The sequence below is a fragment of the Neolamprologus multifasciatus genome, chromosome 7 (genome assembly GCF_963576455.1).
Source record: "Neolamprologus multifasciatus chromosome 7, fNeoMul1.2, whole genome shotgun sequence".
Classification (NCBI taxonomy): Eukaryota; Metazoa; Chordata; class Actinopteri; order Cichliformes; family Cichlidae; genus Neolamprologus; species Neolamprologus multifasciatus.
Genome location: NC_140445.1, coordinates 59561066 through 59579582, shown reverse-complemented (window position 1 = coordinate 59579582; position 18517 = coordinate 59561066). Strand labels below are relative to the sequence as shown.

Sequence of the window (18517 nt, the reverse complement as noted above, 5' to 3'; positions counted from 1 at the left end):
GTCACTCATACAGCTCAGATGATTGGCCTTGTAGTGTTCACTTCATTGAACCAACAGGTGATTCAGCTGTTCCACTTTCTCTGTGTTAAATATAAACACTACCGACTGCTGTTTCATACTGGTTTCAATAACTGGTTCCTCGTGGTGATTCAGTGCAATACAAAGCTAACTAATAACTAAAATAATAATAGTAATAACACAAAAAAAGGAGATTATTTCTGAAACTAGAAGAAATGAGTGGGTTGCATAATGTTAGGCTCTTCTTAATTTGATGCTGGCACACAGACAGTGACGGGCTAACAGCCTAAACTGAATAAACATAATTGGGAGCAGCACTTTATGCTGACAAATTTTTATTCCACCGACTGGGGAAAAAAATCCTGGACTTGTTTTTATCAAAAGCAGTGGTTTTAAAAAATATAGCATCAGAAAAAACAAACTAAATTATATTTTAAATATTACACTATTTTAAATATACATAGACCTAAAACTAGTGTATCTAATGGAAATTAATATGATATTAATTTCTGATACTTGCTCACAATAATACATCCACAGTTGTGGTCTATATCTTTACACTTACCAAAAAGTTGAGGCATCTGAATGAACTGCGCATGTTACAGAGGTAGGTGGCACTAATTTAACATGAGGTGTACTAGTGAGGCAAACACTGACCGGGTGGCTTCGTGTAACTTGTGTGTGACATACTGGGCTGGAGAGAGAGAGAGAGAGAGCAGAGCAGTCGCACCTTTCACAGCTCTGAACAATGAAACGCTCCACTCCTTCCTTCACTTCTCTCTACACGGACCAGCAGTAGGAGCTCCACTCTGGAGGAACAAATAAGTAATAACTTAATATTCGGCCGTGTATCCAGACATCCAGCAGGACTCCCCTCGGTCAGCCTTCACCGCGAGCTGTTGGTCCGAGTGGTCGCGAGGCACCGGAGGATGAAAGTAAACCAGGCTTGTTAATTTTTCCCTCTTTCGGCGCATGTGCGGTCTCACTCTTCACGTTAACGCGTTTATTTGTTATTAAGATAAATAGTTTATGTGGTTAAATCGATATTTTTTTTGTCTTTATTCCCTTAACCTTTGTCCGCTCGTGGATGTGCCGAGTTAACTGCTCTTTCGGCTTTGAGTAAACAGTGAAAGGCAGTGTTGTAGTACATTAGGACAGTAGTAAAAAGTAAATAGTAAAGAGGAGAAAGGCTACATCAATATGCAAAAGCAGGAGCAGATGGTAACCTGAGTCAGTAGAGGTAGTGCAAGGTGCATGGCCTCTTTAGCGCCACATTGCCAAGACCTCTATTGCCACACTGTGCTGTGACTCTGCTGTTGGATATGTGAGCTACTCCATCTGTATCGTAAACTATATAAACACACGATGTATTTTCAGGGCTTCTTTAGTGCCAGCTGACCTTTTAAAACTCTTTTTTTTTGGATATAGGCTTGTGCCTGGTTTCATTTGCTTTTTTCTGATGACTAACTCTCATCTTTTCCCAGCAGAATCAGGAGAAGTAAAGCGATGTGAACAGTGACTGGAATGCAGGATTATCATCTGAGCTCGAGTGAAAGGAGAAAAAAAATCAGACTATAAGATTACACATTTCCTGATCTATGCAGCCCTACAATGCCTTTGAGGTTACAATGTCTTCTCTAAAGCACGTCATTCTGCAGGATAAGGACACGGACAATGAAAAGAAGCTGGACTGGAGCTACATTGAATGGGCTGAAAATGAAGTTGTCACAACAGGTGTGGCGGATGCTGAGACGCAAACGGACTCGCCATCTTTTGAGCACAAAGAGAGCCAGACCAGTAACCCAGTCATAATGCACATAGATCTCAAACGGACACACTCCAAAATGAGACATTTGTCTTTGGTAAACCCAGACAACTCGGCTCCACCTTTCTTTCAGTTTGACCGCCAGGCTCCTGGACGTATCTCCACATCTCCCACCTTGAGGAGGATGAGGAGCACCCGACGTCCTCAGATAGATTTTAGAGAGCCTCACAGGATGGGGAGCACTCAGGAAGAGCAATCATCTGCAAGCACGGGATCCCCCATAAGTCCCCTGTCACCAGTACACCGAGTAGATTCCCCTCTTGCAGCGAGCCCACTCTCTGACGGGGAGGCCGATCATCAGCCAGTGTCATCCTCAGGCCAACAGCGAAGCAGATCGCATAGATCAAAGACTTTTGACAACAGTATCACTTCTGTGGAACAAGAATGTCACAGTGCTCATCCTTTTCTTATTAAAGACAATGGATTTCCTGAGGATGAAGTTCAGGTGAGCTTTTGCCACGTATTTGTAAATTTAGCGTTTGCATATTTACTCAGGAAAAAGACGATTTTTCATAACCTTCACACCAACCTCTTCCCCATCACCACACATAAATTTCCTGTAATCTACTGCAGATTTTTTTTTTCTTTTTTGGCAAAGTCTAAAAATTAAATGCTTGCACATTCCTTCCTTGAGGAAAACCTTCATTCCCTCAATCGGCCTTGCCTCCTGCAGTGGTCACTCACAATGCAAGCTTTTGACAGCAAATGAATCAGCAGTTACATGCACTGACAGCTCTGACCAAGCCCACTGCCTGGAGAGCCCTGGGAAGTGCTCTCCTCGGGCCCCTATTCACCGCAGTCAGCAGTCACCTAATAATGGAGGGGTCAGTGAGCGATGGAAAAAGATAATGGGGAGATCTATTCATCAGCTCACGGTATTCAAGCGAGCCGATCCTCAATAGAGCACCGGCATTCTCCTCCAATATCAGAGGCTTTTGAATGCAAGCGACCACTTAAAATACTGACTCAAATTTGAATGTCTTTGAAAGTGATATAGTGGTGTTGTTAGCGGCAGGAGGTCTGTGAACCCTCTGCTTGGTCCTGACTGTGGAGCGAGACAGTGCCGATGTGGCGTGTAGTATAACTGCTGATTTGGAAAGATGAGGTCACTAACAAAGTTCGTTTTTCTTACAGGAGAAGGAACCCTGTCATGATAGGTAAGTGTACCTTGGACTGTTTTGCATGTTGTCTGTGTTACCCTGTCGTAAAACTCTTCCTGGAACGGATACAGCTGTCACATATGGTTTCTTTTTTTATTTTTGTCCTTCTGTTTCACACGCTCACAAAAACAACCCAAAATCCGAGCTACAACACGTCAGAGTGCCTCTGAGTTGTGTGCTCTCTTGGTGCTTGAGAGCAAGCGAGGATGATTGGACCTTTGCTTTGAGGATCCCTGTTGTGCACTCATTGTCACTCGTGTCTTTGTTAATGCTTCATAAGCTTGGTGGGTTAAGTTTTGAGAGTCCTATGGTTATGTATGGGCTCATTAAGGCTGTTTTCCCTTACTGCCGCCCACACCCCTCCTAATAGGCGTCCAGGCTCTTCCCCTCACCGGATAATTAGGCAGCTATTGTCCCTGTAATTACACCCTGGCACTGTGCCTCTTACAGTGACCGGGCCTTTGCGAGCCTTGGTTGGGACAGTCTTGTTTGGGAGCATCATTATTTCTCTTGTTATGCATGAACAAAGCGGCCATTTTTACAAGTGCTCTCTGTAGCAGAGAGGCGGACAAAGAGAAAGCTTTCTGAGCTGCCACAAACCAACAGGATGTCATTGTGAGGATGCTGTGGAATGAACTGCAAGGCGACACTGGCCTGGTATGAAGAGGTAATCGTACCTTTCGTGCCACATGTCCCCCTACATTGCTCAGGTGCTACTGCCGACTGTTATCTGTCTCTCTGTTCAGCATCTTTACATTGATCTGGACGTGGGTGTCGTATCAGTTTACCAGGAAGAAAACGGCCCATCCAGTGAGAGCGAAGAACAGTTGGTGCTTTCACAGTTGAACAAAAGTGTCCTAGAGGAAAAACGTACCAGGTTACACCCGCTCAGTTGTAGACTGACTTATCCTCCAAGTGTACGAGTTGCCCCTGCAGCCATGTGGCCTACATGTGCACTCGAATTAGTCTCGTAGGGTACTTTTGCAACTGTGCAGCCACAGCAGCAAGAATGCAGGTCCTGTGTGAGGGGAAGAACACTTCCTCCTTCAATCTAATGAAGAAGTTTTACATAAACTGTTCCTGCATTTTCTTCCCCTTGCTTTTACTTCTGCTCCACTGTATTGTACTGTCAATCTAAACAGGGCCATTAGCCCTCATCTGTCAGTCACACTTCCTTATGGTTTTTAGCCACATTGTGCGTTGCTGTTATCTGCCCTTAATCTGTTACTTTCATCACTACTGATTCCTGCTTAAATTCGCCTTTTTGAAGTCAAAGGCACTAAATTATTTAAAAGCCTAACCGCAGAGAGTTGACGTGGGTCACTGACCGCTTGTCGATCAGTGTCAGCGTGTTCAAAGTGAGCCTTAGCTTTAGCAGAACCAGCTCGTCTGGCTACTTTGCGTCCTTTTTTATGGCTGTATGCAGTCATGTTTAATAACTGCAGTTGTCTATTTAGCATTGGGACGGTTTAATGTCATGCTGTCACCAATCAAGTTCTTCCTTTTGGGCTTTTACAACAAATGAAAACATTTCCATGGCCGTGCCCTTTCTGGATATTTAGCCTGCATATTCCAGGGTCAGCTTCCATTGCTTATGAAGATTTATCACTGGGCTTTTAATTTTTAATTTCAACATATGAACGTCCATTTTTGCTTTCAGCAGTAATCCCAGAAGTGCAGCAGCAGCCGAGGATAAGTCAAAACACTTGAGAACAGTGGCCGTTTAAGCCCTGCCTGAGGCTGAGAGGCAGGCCTGTGTTTTTCCAGCCACAGCCATGCCTCAGTTACTAACTATGAAAAGCAGACCAAGCGGATTATAACTGGCACACACTGACAGCTTCCCTCCTTCCACACAAATAGGGCGATCCATTAACAAGCATCTATCCACGGATAATCAGACACATAACACTTATCCTATGTTAATCGCCGGGTTGCTGCACAATGCGGATGGTATTTCAGTGGTATCCCAACAATGTAAAACCACAAATAGGAATTCTGTAATTTCCTGTTGCTTGTATGATTTCCATTCTTTTAGAATATAATACACTTACAATGGAGTAATAATCATTGAACTGTACATTTCTGATGTCTGATGAGCTTTTCTTCTTAGTATGAAGAACTAGTTTTTGTTTTTTTTGTCTTTTCTTTGTTTGCGTATTTGGATTTTTTTCCATCTTAAATTGTCCACCTGTCCGCTTTTGTGTCCTCAGGCTTTATCAGAGGAGACGGAGCTCCGTCGTCGTGAGTTTGCCCGGCTTGGATGTTTCTCCAGGAGATCTTTTCGTGTCCAATGGAGCAGCTGACTTACTAAATGACTCAAACTTCGCAGGTACCTCTGTCAGTCCCGGCAGATTGCAGTCTGCCCTCTGTTTAGGGGATGCTTGCTCATGAACTAGTATGTGTCTGTTATTGAGTCAATATGTCTATTGTTGTAATGCTTCACAGCAAAATGAACTTCCTGCTTCCTGCTTGGTTGTATCGTGTCCTTTCTTGTTGTTATGGTGTGTGCACTCAAATGTGTGCACAACAGTTCGATTTTTTTTTCCGGTTTACTTTATGAATTTCCATGAACTTTTTATTTTTAGACGTGGGACTCACCAGGCACGCCACCATACAATATCATCGCAATTTTTAGGCATGCGATATCCTGAGTATCTGCTAATTACATCCCTACCTGTTTTATCAAGTAACACAAAGATAAAGTTATCTCACTTCACTTATGTTTTTTGTCTGCAAAATGAGGTTGCTAAGCATACCAACACCATCAATAAAACCTCCCATAAATGTTACCCTAATGCAGAGTCAAACTGCTAATCACTTTGATATCAATTAAGTTTGCTCGGCTAACGTTATGTCAGATGATGGTGCATGAGACGAGCCTTTCTGTTTATAGTATTCTCAGAATATTTAAATTATGACTAAATTATATTTATTTGGTATTCCTGTTTAGATGATAGTAAAAATACTACGAAAATACTGCAAAATATTTTCCCCCACCATTATTGATTACTGAAATACTTGAAAGCTACTTTGACAAAATGTTTAATTTAGTACTTTAATAAAAGTTTGTTTTTTTAGCTGAATTTCGAACCTCAAACTAAGTTAATTAATGACTATAATTACTTTTTTATAATGAAGGTAATGGTTTTATAGCGTTAAATTTATTCAAAGTCAAGATTATTGTAAGTTACATCTTATTTTATTATTACATCTTTACTAAAAGTGCGGTTTATAACTTTATCTACACACCTATAAAACAGACAGACTAGAGATAATCTGTAGAAAGTGCTATATAGAGTTATGAGTAAACATCAGTCTAGTGTTGTTGTGTCGTAAAGGGAGCATTATTTGTATTTCTAGAATTTAAAAAAGCAAAAGGACAGAATTTGTGGTGGTCACTTTACAAAAAACAAAAGATTTTTTTGACATTTTCAGTAAGCTGTGATTGGCGCTGTCATGTGCGTATAACTTAAAATGCTCACGCTTCTTTTCGCTGTCACAACTTTTACAGATACCAAGAAGTCAAAGTGGCCTTTTTCGAGGCGTAATACGGTAAGTGCATTTGTATTTCTGCTAGTCATCGATGTGTGTGACTGGTGCCAGTGGCGTGCTTGTAATTTGTTTTGATGTACTTTGTTTTAGGAGTGAGCAGTTGGTTTGGACATTGTTCTCTGACCCACTTCCCAAAGCAGATTAGTGTGTTTCCTCTTATCCCTTTTGGCCCACACAGCTTTTTGTAATTGGTCAACACTTGAAATGCAGAACTTGAGCCAAACTTGTTAATTTAGTTTCGAAACTGCTGGGTTGTTATGTGAACAGATATTAACAACAATTAGGCACACACCCTTTTTTCTTGGCTAGTGCACAGGCCTAAAAATCTGCCTAATGTGTTGCCTAATTTTTTTTTTTCCTTTCAGAGTAAAGGCAAGCCGCAGACATGCACGGTGTCAGATATTGAGAAATATCTCTCAACTGCGCAGATTCAAGACTGGAGAAACTCGGAGCTTCAGAGATTTAAGGCAAGAAATGAGCGCTATTAGCTGCTGTTTGTTTTGTAAATCATCGTGTTGGTTCTGTACGTTCACTGACTTTGTGATCCAGGCTTAGCCATCCAGATTCCCAAGTCAAATACAACTCAGTGTTTGCCAGATGACTCAGAAATGAGAAGATGACAGTTACATGGAAGCTCCTACAATGTTTGAATGACACAGACTGTGTAAGAACCAGAATTTCTAGGCAGTGACTACACAAGTCAACCTGTATATGTACACAAACAAACACTGATGTACTCCTGAATCTATAATAGTGGCAGATGGAAATTTACAGCCATAAAATAAACATGTTTGCTGAGATTTCTGTGGAGGATGCAGCCTTTACTTTGAGTTATAGCTTCTTGTCTTTTTGTGTATCTGTGAGCAGGACTACTCTCTGGCTGAGTTCCTGCAAGACCAGTCTTCCCAGGTCAGTGCTTCCTCTGACCCTCAGGGCTTCAAGAGACAAGAGACCATCTGGGAGCTCTTCACCAGCGAGTGTGTTTACTTCATGGATCAACTCATGGTTCTCAAAGAGGTGACTCTTTCCCTACAGAGCCTCACAATGCACACATGCACACAATCACAAAAACACCCACAGGATCACAAATAAATAGACCAAACCCAGATGCAACTGAACACCTGCTTCTTTGTATTCTTCTCACTGAATTCCCGCCTTTGGAGTTCGTGTAAAAGTCTCTTTGGATTTTCCCGTCTTTCCACCAGTGGATTTGAAATTCAATGCTGGCATGAGAGAGACCTTGAACCTATTCTCTTTCTGCTTTCTTTGTGCCTCTCAGGTGTTTTCGGCTACGCTCACGAACCTGCAGGTGACGCACTGCCTGACTGATATTGACTCGTGGAGGCTGTTTGCGAATCTCAATGAGCTTTGCCTGGTGAGAAATGATGCAAATCATTTGCATGAGGAGTTTGTGTAAATAATTTTTAACAACAGTTTCTTTCATATCCTTAAAACAACATGATTTGGTGTCACATCAACATAAGGTTACTATGAAAGAGCTAATGATGAGTCGTTACAGCTGTATTATTTTAAAATGCTAGCTTTTTATTTAAAGCTTATTTAATGGTCAGCAAAAAAATAATGTGGTGTAAAAAACCTTTGTTAACAATTATCTTAACATAATACCTCGGTGATATTATAAATATGTCACATGGCCCTGTGGTGACATTTGACACTGTTTTCTGCTCCAGGTGAGCTCAGGTTTCCTAAACAGCCTCCTCCGCGTTATCAAGAACATGTTGGAGATTACTGAGGGTGGCAGTCCCACCCTGCTGGATCTGCTGGGGAAGGCAAGTTTGATTCACATTTGGACTCTGTGACAGCAGTGTTCACTAGTCCGCTGATAAGACAATCAAAATAGATAGAAAAAGTATGAATGATATGCTCATCTGGATTAATTATTATACAATCCTTAAAGTATTTTCATAAACAGCTTTTTTTTTTTCAAAGACTTGAAAAATAGCTGCATAGTTTGAATATATTAACCTTAAGCTCTTATTTGGGAAGCATTCTTATTTTCTTCTAGCTATTAAGGATCAGCTGGACTTGATATAATGTGCAGAAAAGCCAAAATGTAATATTCTCGTACAGTTGAGGTCAAACATTTAAGTACACTGATCATTTTTTGGTAATTTTGGGCTTTTATGATTTCTTTCAACTGTTCATTTTCCAGGGTAGGCTGATTGTATAGCATATATCTTTAATGACTTCAAAAAACAAGAACTGGGTACACAAGTTGGACTTTATTTTGGATTTTCTCTAATCAACACAGGATTAAAAATGCACATACAAATATTTAATCGCTCGTCAGGGTGGAATTTGAGTTAATTTAAATTGGTTGGTTTGTCGGCACATACCTGGCCTTTAAGCATAGCCACATGAGAGGAAGTTGTTTAGGATGTTCAAGAACAACTTAGGAACCACTGAGGCTCCAGCCTGCTATGAACTGGGAACTGCACAAGCGTTTTACATCACCATGGACCGAGAGAAGCTCCTGCTCTAAAATCGACAGCTTCAAGCTTGGCTAGATTTCTAGCTGCCCACATGGACAAAACACATTCCACACAGTCTTATAGTCCAATAATCAAATGTGATAACTAGTGCTCGGGAAAGTGCTCCCTTAATGCAGATGATTTTATGAGAACACAAATACACAGCTGAATTTACTTTTTTAGAAAAGAGGACGGCCATCACGATGCTCTCACTGACCAAATTTAGCACGCTTGCATTTAAACTGTACTTTGAAATCTAAGTATGTGCTTTGTTATTATCTGTTCCATCTCCCTTTCTCTCATGACAAGAGCGTGTTGAAAATATGGCATCTTCAAAGCTCGCTGAGAAGGGAAAAGGTCTAACACTAGTTACAATTACATAAAATTATTAAAAGTTTAACAGAAACATCACAGGACAATCTTAGACACATTTATGCCATTACAAACACACACTGGACATTTTTGTGCGTGCATGTGTGCATGCGGCCTCCTCTTTGTGCTTTTTTACGATATGTTTATCTGCAGCTTAACAGCTGATGCGACCCAGCAGCCTGTATGCCAGTGTTTGTCTAACACTAATGTCTGCTGGCAGGCTTTCCAGGAGAGCATATGCCACTGCCTGCAGACGTATTGCCTCAACTACTCCACGGCTCTTCTGTATCTGGACAGTCTGAAGCCCAGAGAGGACTTTGGGACTTACGTGAAGGTACAGGAGAGGTCTTACTGGTGTGTGTCTGTGTGTGTGTGAGCGTGCCAGTCAGCACAGTGTGACGCTGTGTACCATGACAATGCAGCAGGTGTTGTGTGCCAATGTGAGAGAGGACTCACAGGAGCATTGGTGCCCAAATAGCAAACAATCAGTTCAGTGTCACAGCGGCCGGCCAATGGGAGGAATGTCACCGTTTGTACCTTGTGTAACTTTCCCTGTCATCATGCTGGCGTGTTTGCTGAAACTGTCATTGTGTTTGGTCTTACATATAATTTCTTCTCACAGGCATTTCACTGCCCATCCTCTCCCTCCTTCCCTACAAAGTCAAGTCCTTTCAAACATTTGACCTCACTCGTTCTGTCACTGTACCCATTCTTTGTCCCTCCTTTTTTTCTCCTCAGTGGTGTGAGAGGAGCAAGCAGTGCCGACGGCTTCACCTGCGTGACCTGCTGGTGGCACCGCTGCAGAGGCTAACTCGATACCCACTGCTGTTGCGGAATATCGCAAAGAGATGTCAGAAGGAGGACGAAACACGAGGGCTGGAACTTATAGCAGAGCAAGTGGACAAATCGATATGTGAGCACTGAATTCGAAAATTCCCTTCTGTTATCAAAATGCTCTCCTTTTGATTTCGGCTGACCTCATTAGGAGACCCTGTTTGGCTAAATAAGCTTTTCCTGTTTCAGTCCTGCTAAATTAAAGCGCCTGCACAGGTCTCGTCACCTTGCAAAATGAATGTTTTGAGTCAGGCGTCTGAGTAATGTTAATCAGCTGATCATGACTCACGTGTTTCTTCAGCACGCCTCTAGAGGTGTTTGCCTCCTGGTGGTTTACAAACATATCTAGATAGGAGGTCTTTTTAAGTGGACGTAAGTCTGTCAACATAAACAGGCCAGCTAGTATCCATGCCTGTCAGCACACAGGTTGCATGCTTTGGATATCAGCCAGGCGGCCTTGACCATTTATTTTTCACTGCAAGCCTCTGCTTGCAGACCTGTTTTGGCGGTTTATTATATAACTGGAAGGACAGGCTGTGGGAAATGTTCTACAGCCGTTCAACTCAATGTCATGTTGCCGTGTTGAACAAATAACCGTACCAAACAAAACAGCGCGGGGTTTAGAAATCTTTAATTAAACCTTGTCCCATAACCATTAAAAAGGTGTGTTTTACCACACCTTTTAAAAGGTTATGATTGTGTAAAGTGTAGGTGACAATGAGTAATGCAATCACAGCTAGGATGTGTAGACCAAAGTCCTCTGTGGGAGTGGGGGATATTTACTGTAAAAGCAGAGACAGCTGAAATCTCTCACGATATGGTCACGTCCATGTATGGCATCACTGTATAGCATTGTAAATGAATGTAATCATTAAATAAAAGGTATAGGAAATGTAGCAGGAGTTTTGTGTGACGTGTCAGACATGAATGAAGTTGTCGGTGATCAATTTGAGTCTGAGGACCCGTTTTTGTCCTTAATGACATTCAGTCTCCTGTCCTCTCTGTTTACAGGTGATTTAGAAGGAAAGGTCAAATGGCTGGATAACTACCAGAAAGTGAAACAGTTGAGAGATGCCCTGGTTTGGCTGCCTGTATGGGAGAGGGACAAGCGTGCTTTCATCCCTGAGGTCTGTCCTGTGTTTGTGTATATATTGCTATTTGGGTGTGTTTGTGTCTTCAGGAACTGTGTTGAAAGAGCAACGTGTCACACAGATGTGCCAACACTTTATCCTCCAGTGCCTGATGATCATCACATAAACTGATCAAATTATCAGAAAATCAGATCTGAAAGCAATGAATAGCAGTATTTAGAGTTTTACAGTGTCATTTGCTAATAGTTCAGTTTCACATCTTTAAATATTCGCTTCAATTTGAATGGGAGGATGAAAGCAGCACTATTCTTCTTCTTCTTCTTCTTTTTTCCAAGAGAGTCTTTCGTCCCTGTCATTGTAGGTGGATTAACACTTATGTTTGAATTCTCTTCATCTGCAGTTATTTTATCTTCACTTTCTCTCCTCTCTGCCGTACATGTGGCAAGGGAATGGGCTTTGCATACAGAGCGAAATAGAAAGAGTAGCAAACACTTGGTGTAAGTGAGAGCAGTGAAAAGAAGTCAGTTAATGAATAGCTTGATTTCATAGCACTTATACTAAGGTAATAAGTCTGTCATCCAGGTGCAGAGCACGCTGTGAAACAGAAAGACTCAGACACCAGAGGAGAGAAACTTGCACTTATTTTTTTCCCTTTTGTTTTAATTGGACCAGTCCACCCAACAGTTGTATGGGGAAAGAGCTTCTACTGTGAAACCACCTCCCAGTTTGTATTTGGAAGACAGATACCTTCTAAACTGATTAAAACATTCCTTTTTGATAAAACTTATAGTTGCTGCTCGATCAGGTGACCCTGAAACACCTTTTAGTTTTGCTGCTACAGGCTTCTGGGAGATTTCCTGTCATACACTGTGACACACGTTCTCTTCCGAAATTTGTGTTTTGTCCTGTCAATTTAAACTCTTCTCTTTCTCCTCACCATGAACCAGTTCCTTGATAGCTGCCCCTCAGTGAGCCTGGTTCTGATCTTCTTTCTTCTTGTTAATAGACAGCTTTTCCTAAGTGCCTGCTCATAGGGGGACTGTATAATTGTTGTAGTCTTTGCTGTTACATTGTAAGTTATATAGTAAAGTATAAATTGCCTTGAGGGGGGCTATTGTGATATGGTGCTATATAAACAAACCTGAACTGAACTGCGATGTGTAAGTCATACATGTAAATGACTTGTTGCAGATAAGTATTGTGAGCATTTAACTATCATCAGTGCTGACAATACTTATTTGCACCCGTGGTACTGGTAGTGTCAGCATGTAACCGTAGTTAAACGTGACCACATTTTTGAACATTTAGTTCTTTCCGCCATTGTCATCTGTTTATGTGAACATGTTTGTTTTTGTGTGCTACCTGTTTGCAGCAGCTACCTGTAGCCCTCACACAGACAGCTCATCTGGATTTGAAATACCAAAGATGCATCTTAAATTAGACACAAGTGACTTGCTCTTTCGCTATCATGCGCATACCTATTTATTAATCCAATAGTATGCAGTTAAGACGTGCTATGCTTAAAGAGATATGTACATGTTAGTAGTAGAGGGCCAGGGTGCTCATTCAGAAGCCAACATGCTGAGTTGCTGTCAGATTAATGGAAAGACAAATGTGTCTGAAAAGCACTAAAAGGTGAAAATGTTTTCTAATGTGACTCACTGCTTTCTTTCAGAATCTGAAACATCTTCTGAAGGCTGTCACACTGGATAATCTGATTTCTCACAGGAGTCTGCTGCACGAAGGGAAACTCGTCCTCACAGGTGTGTCAGCTGGCATAAATCCAACACATTTCACACGCTTCCTGCTTCGAATCGACTAAAAACTTTACGTCATCTTTCTGTGGTTAATTCCCAGAGAACGCAAAGCTCATAGACGTCTACATGTTCCTCTTTGATGAATTCTTGCTGATTACAAAGATGAAGAGAAACAAGAAGGTGGGTCACTCTTTAACCTTTGCTCACTCTAACCTAGGCTAGTGATAGATATTTAGTGCAAGGATGCCTTAACTACATATCCCTCATAACTTCATATAAATGTCCTGACATCCTGTGCAGAGGTCCGTAGGTCCAGAGCAGAATCCTCTGAAAAACCTGGAGCTGGATCAGATGCTGAAGGAGGGATGCACCTTCACGGTTCTCGACCAGCCAATCTCTCTGGATCGACTCCAACTTAGAAACATCGATCAACTTAATGCCTCCTGTAAGTAAAATTTTTAAGATTCAACGAATTGAGTTTTCTAGCTCTAAACCCATTTTTAATAGAACACACGTTTGTAGCACATCATAGCAAAGCAGTCAACAGAATCAAAATATCCTTCTGGGTCACGTCTCTCTGTTTATGTTTGCATGCCATGTGGTGCATTGGTGTTATTAAATGAAAGCATTTGTACTTTCTTGACAGCATCGGGGTTGCCTCATTCTTTCATAGTAATGCACCAGAACCGCTACCAACAGTGTATTGGTGCATTCATCCTGCAAGCTGCGTCAGAGGCTGTCAAGGTAGATCAATTCAACTGTGAATACCTGAAATGTTCCCAAAGAGAGCATGCAGGACACAGATCACATTATGTTCAGAAGAACAATGTGTCAAAAGTTTATCCAAACATTTCTGCCTTGTGCAAAACATCAGTGCGAGATGTGAACTCTACAGAGCCCTGAAAGTGAAGCTAAAATATTTTAAATGATTTCTAAATTCAGTTTGTATGCATGTCTGTTCAGATTTATTTATAGTAAAAAATCATAGCTATACATTTAATCTTTTTAAAGGTTTCTGTTATTTTGGTTTAGATGAACAATGTATAGGAAAATAAATTGCTGTATTGTTTAATCTTACTTGTGTGAAGCTGTTTAGGACAGCTTACAGCAACAAAGAAATAATAAGCTATACAATTTATAATATTACCAGTTATTCAAACTGGTAAATCTGATATTTCTCTTTCTAAACATTTTTTCCCCACCAGAGAGTATGGATGTCAAAGATAGAGGGCGCAGTGACGGCGCTGCTGAAGCAGGACTCTCAGCAGGCACGAGTAAAGAGCTCCTCGCTGTGGCTGGAGTCTTCACAGATATGACCCATCAAGCAGAACTAGAAGCCACGTGAAAACGTTTCTACTGTTAATGTGCACTTCACTGCCCCCTGATGTCTTGTAAATGACTGCACTAGCACTAGGATGATTTTGTAAACGGTTTGCCTGTGACGGCAGCTGCTACAGTAGTGTAAAATAAACATCTCATCATGTAGTAAAACGTTGGGTTTAGCGTTCCACACATCATTTCACGCAGTTTTTAAATTGTCTGTGAGCTATTGATCACTTCTGATGTTTCATAGTGCTTCATACAGTACTGTGCTAATTATTTAATATTTTAAAAATAGGATATAGGTGCATTCTAAAGAGCTTGAAAGTTTAGTATGACCACTGCAGCTTGATCTCTTAGGCACGCTTTTTGTAACGTCTTACAGACCTTCAGGAACAGTTCTCCAGGCTTCTTGAAAGACATTCAAGGCTCTTCTTTGGATGTTTCTCACTTTTGTTTCATTTTCTGTGCAGACGATCCCACACTGCTTTAGTAATGTTGAGGTCCAGCTTTGTTTTTATATCCAGGTATGGTTTTACTGCACTGACAGTATGTATCACTGTCATGCTGAAAAATTAAGCCGTTGCCAATTAGATGCTTTCCAAGTGTTATTGCATAGCAGGTGGTGGTGATGGTATTTTCCTGCATTTATAATACATTTACGATTAATTCTGACAAGATCTCAGACACCACTGGCTGAAATGCAGCCTCCACCGTGGTTTACAGATGGCTGTGGACCTTCACTGCCGCTCCTTTCTCCCTGACCTCCTTTCAAATTGTCATCAATACGTATAAACGAAAAGAAAATTTGGATTCAAGACCCGTTACCACTCATTTTCTGTCTGTTTGCCTTCCTTAATAATGACTTCTTGACAGCCACCCTTCACCTGAGACCAGTGCCAGATCCAGTATTTGCTGGATTTTCCATCTGTTCTTCTTTTGTCATCCACTCATCTTTTTAAGGACATACTGCACAGCATCCAAGATATGCCAAGTTCCAAGTAGTCTGCTAGCTGTAGATACTACACTGGTTCAGCACTTTTTATGGTTGAATGATTCATGGCACACTCTTAAGTTGCTTAACAAAAAAATAAAAAATTGTCTGAATTGTCAGGTTCAAGGACAGGACTGAAAATTAGTGAAAAAGCAACCTGTATCCAAAGGAAAACTTTGAAAGACCTTTGGAAAAGCAAAATATAAAGAAATGAGGGGTGGTTTCAGACTTTCTGTATTTTATCACTGCATGGATTCGATATTTGAGACAGCACGGAAGAACATCCAGAATTCATTTAAAAAACTACTTGATTAATCAGTATAGTAGGAAATGTTCACTGAATGAACATCGGGTTCAGATGTGATTTGCTCTTTCAGTCATTTGCGGTTTGTTGGTGCTGTGTGCATTTCTCAAACTTCGGCGCTTTTAGAGGCTTCGAGAATCATTCCTGCAAAGCGACAAAAACATGACACAGTAAGATACAAACATACTGCAGGTTTTATTTAACGTTTGCCATGACAATTAGAAAAAAATCATCTGGTGCACGTGAACATAAATCACTTCCCTCATCCAGCTTCAGTGAGCCAAAGTCACGTCGACGCTGCTAAAGGCGAGCGGCGAAAGTGTGTTTTTGCGTGAAAACACACTTTCACAACCGCCAAATATGATGACTAAACAATGGAGAAACATGTGAGCCACAGGCCAGTAAAGTCATCATGCATGATAAGTGAGAGCAACACAAAGCAAGCCACAATTCAGTGTCTTCACGTCTGTGGTGCCGTTTGGTAAAAATGAGTAAGACACCGATGAATCCACACACAGTTTCACCGTTATCATGTTTCTACACCCACGAGTGTTATATAGATTTTATTTTTCTCTTTCATTACAAACATTTACAAAGATGACAGCCTTAGTATTAATGAGCAGTTGAGTACAGCGGTGCTAGAAATGCCGAAGCCTGTATAAAGTCGGTGGTCCTACGTTTGTAGCTGAGCTCTCATACGGACAAGCCCAGAATACGATAAGGTGCAAATCATCTCTGTAGAGTTTCCGGTCTGTACACTATAATAGATCAGTCACAAAATCCCTCATCGAATGCAGGCAGAGATACAACATTTGTGATGTCTATCATTTAGAAATAGTGCTTTTCCTGGGCCAATCTGAGGTAGACATAACAAAACCACTGAAGCAAAAAGACTGGTGTTTTCGAAAGATGGCAACTGAGACGGACATTCTTTTGTAATGAGCATACAAGCATAAGAGCTAACGTAGTAAGTCTGAAGCAAGCTGCTTGTTACATCGTGACCTTCTCCAGTCTACTGACAACTGCACAAGAGATCTTACCAGGAGCGATCGACAATTATAAATTAAAGAAAGCAGGAATCAACTTTGACATTGTTCTCAGCAGCAGACACGTTGGACAGAGAGCCGTCAGCAACCGCTGCTCCTGAAAGCAGCACCGAAGCCCCCAAGAGCAACATGCCGGAGAGAAGCTGAGATTCTGAGCAGCCGACATTCATACAGTGCATTTCAGCATACACAGCAGGCCTAACACTAAAATACACACTCTGTTACAGCAACTTCACACACACACACACACACACACGCCTCCACAGTTATTGCTTGAAAGCAGAACACGCATACAAAAAACACACAACTCCAGCCAGTAGGTCAGTGCTGCTGAGTGGAGACAAGCAGCAAGGAACAAAAAAAAATTAACATGCAGGCACCTTTAAGTCTGCAGAAAGCACCACGATTTGAAGAAAATAACACGTTAAGAGTAATGTGGCACAGGACACAACAAAACAAAAACACGACTTCACGTAAAAAAAAAAAAGCCTCTCAGATTGCCACATATGCCGTTTTCAAGATAAAAATATGCAACCCCGTGACTTAAAAATGACGACACGTCGAAAAATACTGATAAATGAAACAAAGTCAGGGCTTAGACCTCGGCTGTATTCCTGCTGCACACATTCTTTGGTCATGAATACATTAAATCCAACGGACTCACAAACGCTCTGCCGCACAAAGGAAACACGCAGTAACTGATCCGAAGGTCTGTACAGAAACACGCTGGTGCACGAGTCTTTTGACGGAGGGTTTTTCTGTTTTTTAAGATTAAAAATCCCTAGAAGGATGTTTAATTATTTCCACTGCACAGTGTTGCAGACAACTTTTTTTTTTATAGATTGCTGAAATCCTGAACCCGACAGGGTTTCGCAGCCTCGTTTTGCCAGCAACTAAGTGTGTGCGTGTCTGTTTTTACACTTTGAGAGGTGACGTATAAAAAAATGCAAGATCGCTTAAGTTTTTAAAAGTTTTCTTGCAACAAAAATTAGAACTCACATATCTGTGCGATGGGCCTGCTGCAGAGCTTTGTAGCGATAAAAAGCAAATACTAGTTAACTGCATTTACCTTTGCAGGGCAGATTACAACATCACTTTTACAATACTCACTTTTGCAGTGTCTTAACAAATATGATGCCAAACATTTCACAACGTATGCCTTATAACTACTAGTGGGATACGAACTTAAAAGAAATGGTAGGTGTTTTGATTTTCACTGTCTCCGCTCTCTGGCAGTCCACAGGAGTAGCAAAGGCACAAAAACAGATACAGACAATCCCAACCAGTCCTACCCCGACCCATCGCACGGTGTTTCCTCAGCGAAACTCCTTTCCTCGTTTCCCTCCACACCAGAGTCAGAGGTCACATTCAGGTGGGAGTCTTTGCACAGCGTCTGTCCTTTATAGTGCACATTAAAAATGACAAAGACATGCCTTCTTCTGCCCATTGGAATAGAAAGGGTAGGGTAGGGATGAAGGGAAGGGTAGGGTAGGGATGGGGGGAGATAGGAGTGGGCAGGTAAGTAGGGTTAAAGAAATGAGAGGGGGGGAAAACAAAAGAAAATCAGCCTTGGAGCTCCTCGAAGCACGTCTCACACACGCGTACTGGCTTTTTAGAGGATGGAGTGAGGGCGTTCCTTGACGAACACTCGGCACAGAAGATGTTTCCACAATGTCTGCAGTGGTGCTGGACATTCAGAGAGAAGAAGAGAGGCTCAGGGTAAGGAACGACTCAAACATGCTCTCTTATGGG

The 18517-nt window shown here is 41.5% G+C and overlaps 2 protein-coding genes across 5 annotated transcripts in view; one reads left to right on the top strand and one right to left on the bottom strand.

Moving 5' to 3' along the window:
- Window positions 1–672: 672 nt before the first annotated feature.
- plekhg7 (pleckstrin homology domain containing, family G (with RhoGef domain) member 7) lies at window positions 673–14592 on the top strand. 3 transcript variants are annotated; one of them, XM_085168421.1, is made up of 17 exons: window positions 673–953; window positions 1503–2288; window positions 2978–3000; window positions 5214–5332; window positions 6515–6555; window positions 6921–7022; window positions 7423–7572; window positions 7835–7930; window positions 8247–8345; window positions 9640–9753; window positions 10158–10332; window positions 11265–11380; window positions 13020–13107; window positions 13202–13281; window positions 13402–13546; window positions 13748–13845; window positions 14307–14592. In XM_085168421.1, exons 2-17 carry the CDS (start codon window positions 1617–1619, stop codon window positions 14415–14417), a joined length of 2229 nt encoding a protein of 742 aa, XP_085024547.1. In that variant the 5' UTR covers window positions 673–953; window positions 1503–1616; the 3' UTR covers window positions 14418–14592. The 3 variants fall into 3 exon arrangements, with proteins under 3 accessions (XP_085024547.1, XP_085024548.1, XP_085024546.1); XM_085168422.1 differs by having other exon boundaries at window positions 673–962; window positions 1506–2288; XM_085168420.1 differs by having other exon boundaries at window positions 674–953; window positions 1506–2288.
- Window positions 12263–18517, bottom strand: part of eea1 (early endosome antigen 1) — a 21274-nt gene continuing 15019 nt past the window's right edge. For both annotated transcript variants that reach the window (XM_085168418.1, XM_085168419.1), the window contains one exon: window positions 12263–18451. In XM_085168418.1, coding sequence (XP_085024544.1) covers window positions 18329–18451 — 123 coding nt within the window. In that variant the 3' untranslated portion in view covers window positions 12263–18328. The remainder of the gene's footprint in view (window positions 18452–18517) is intronic.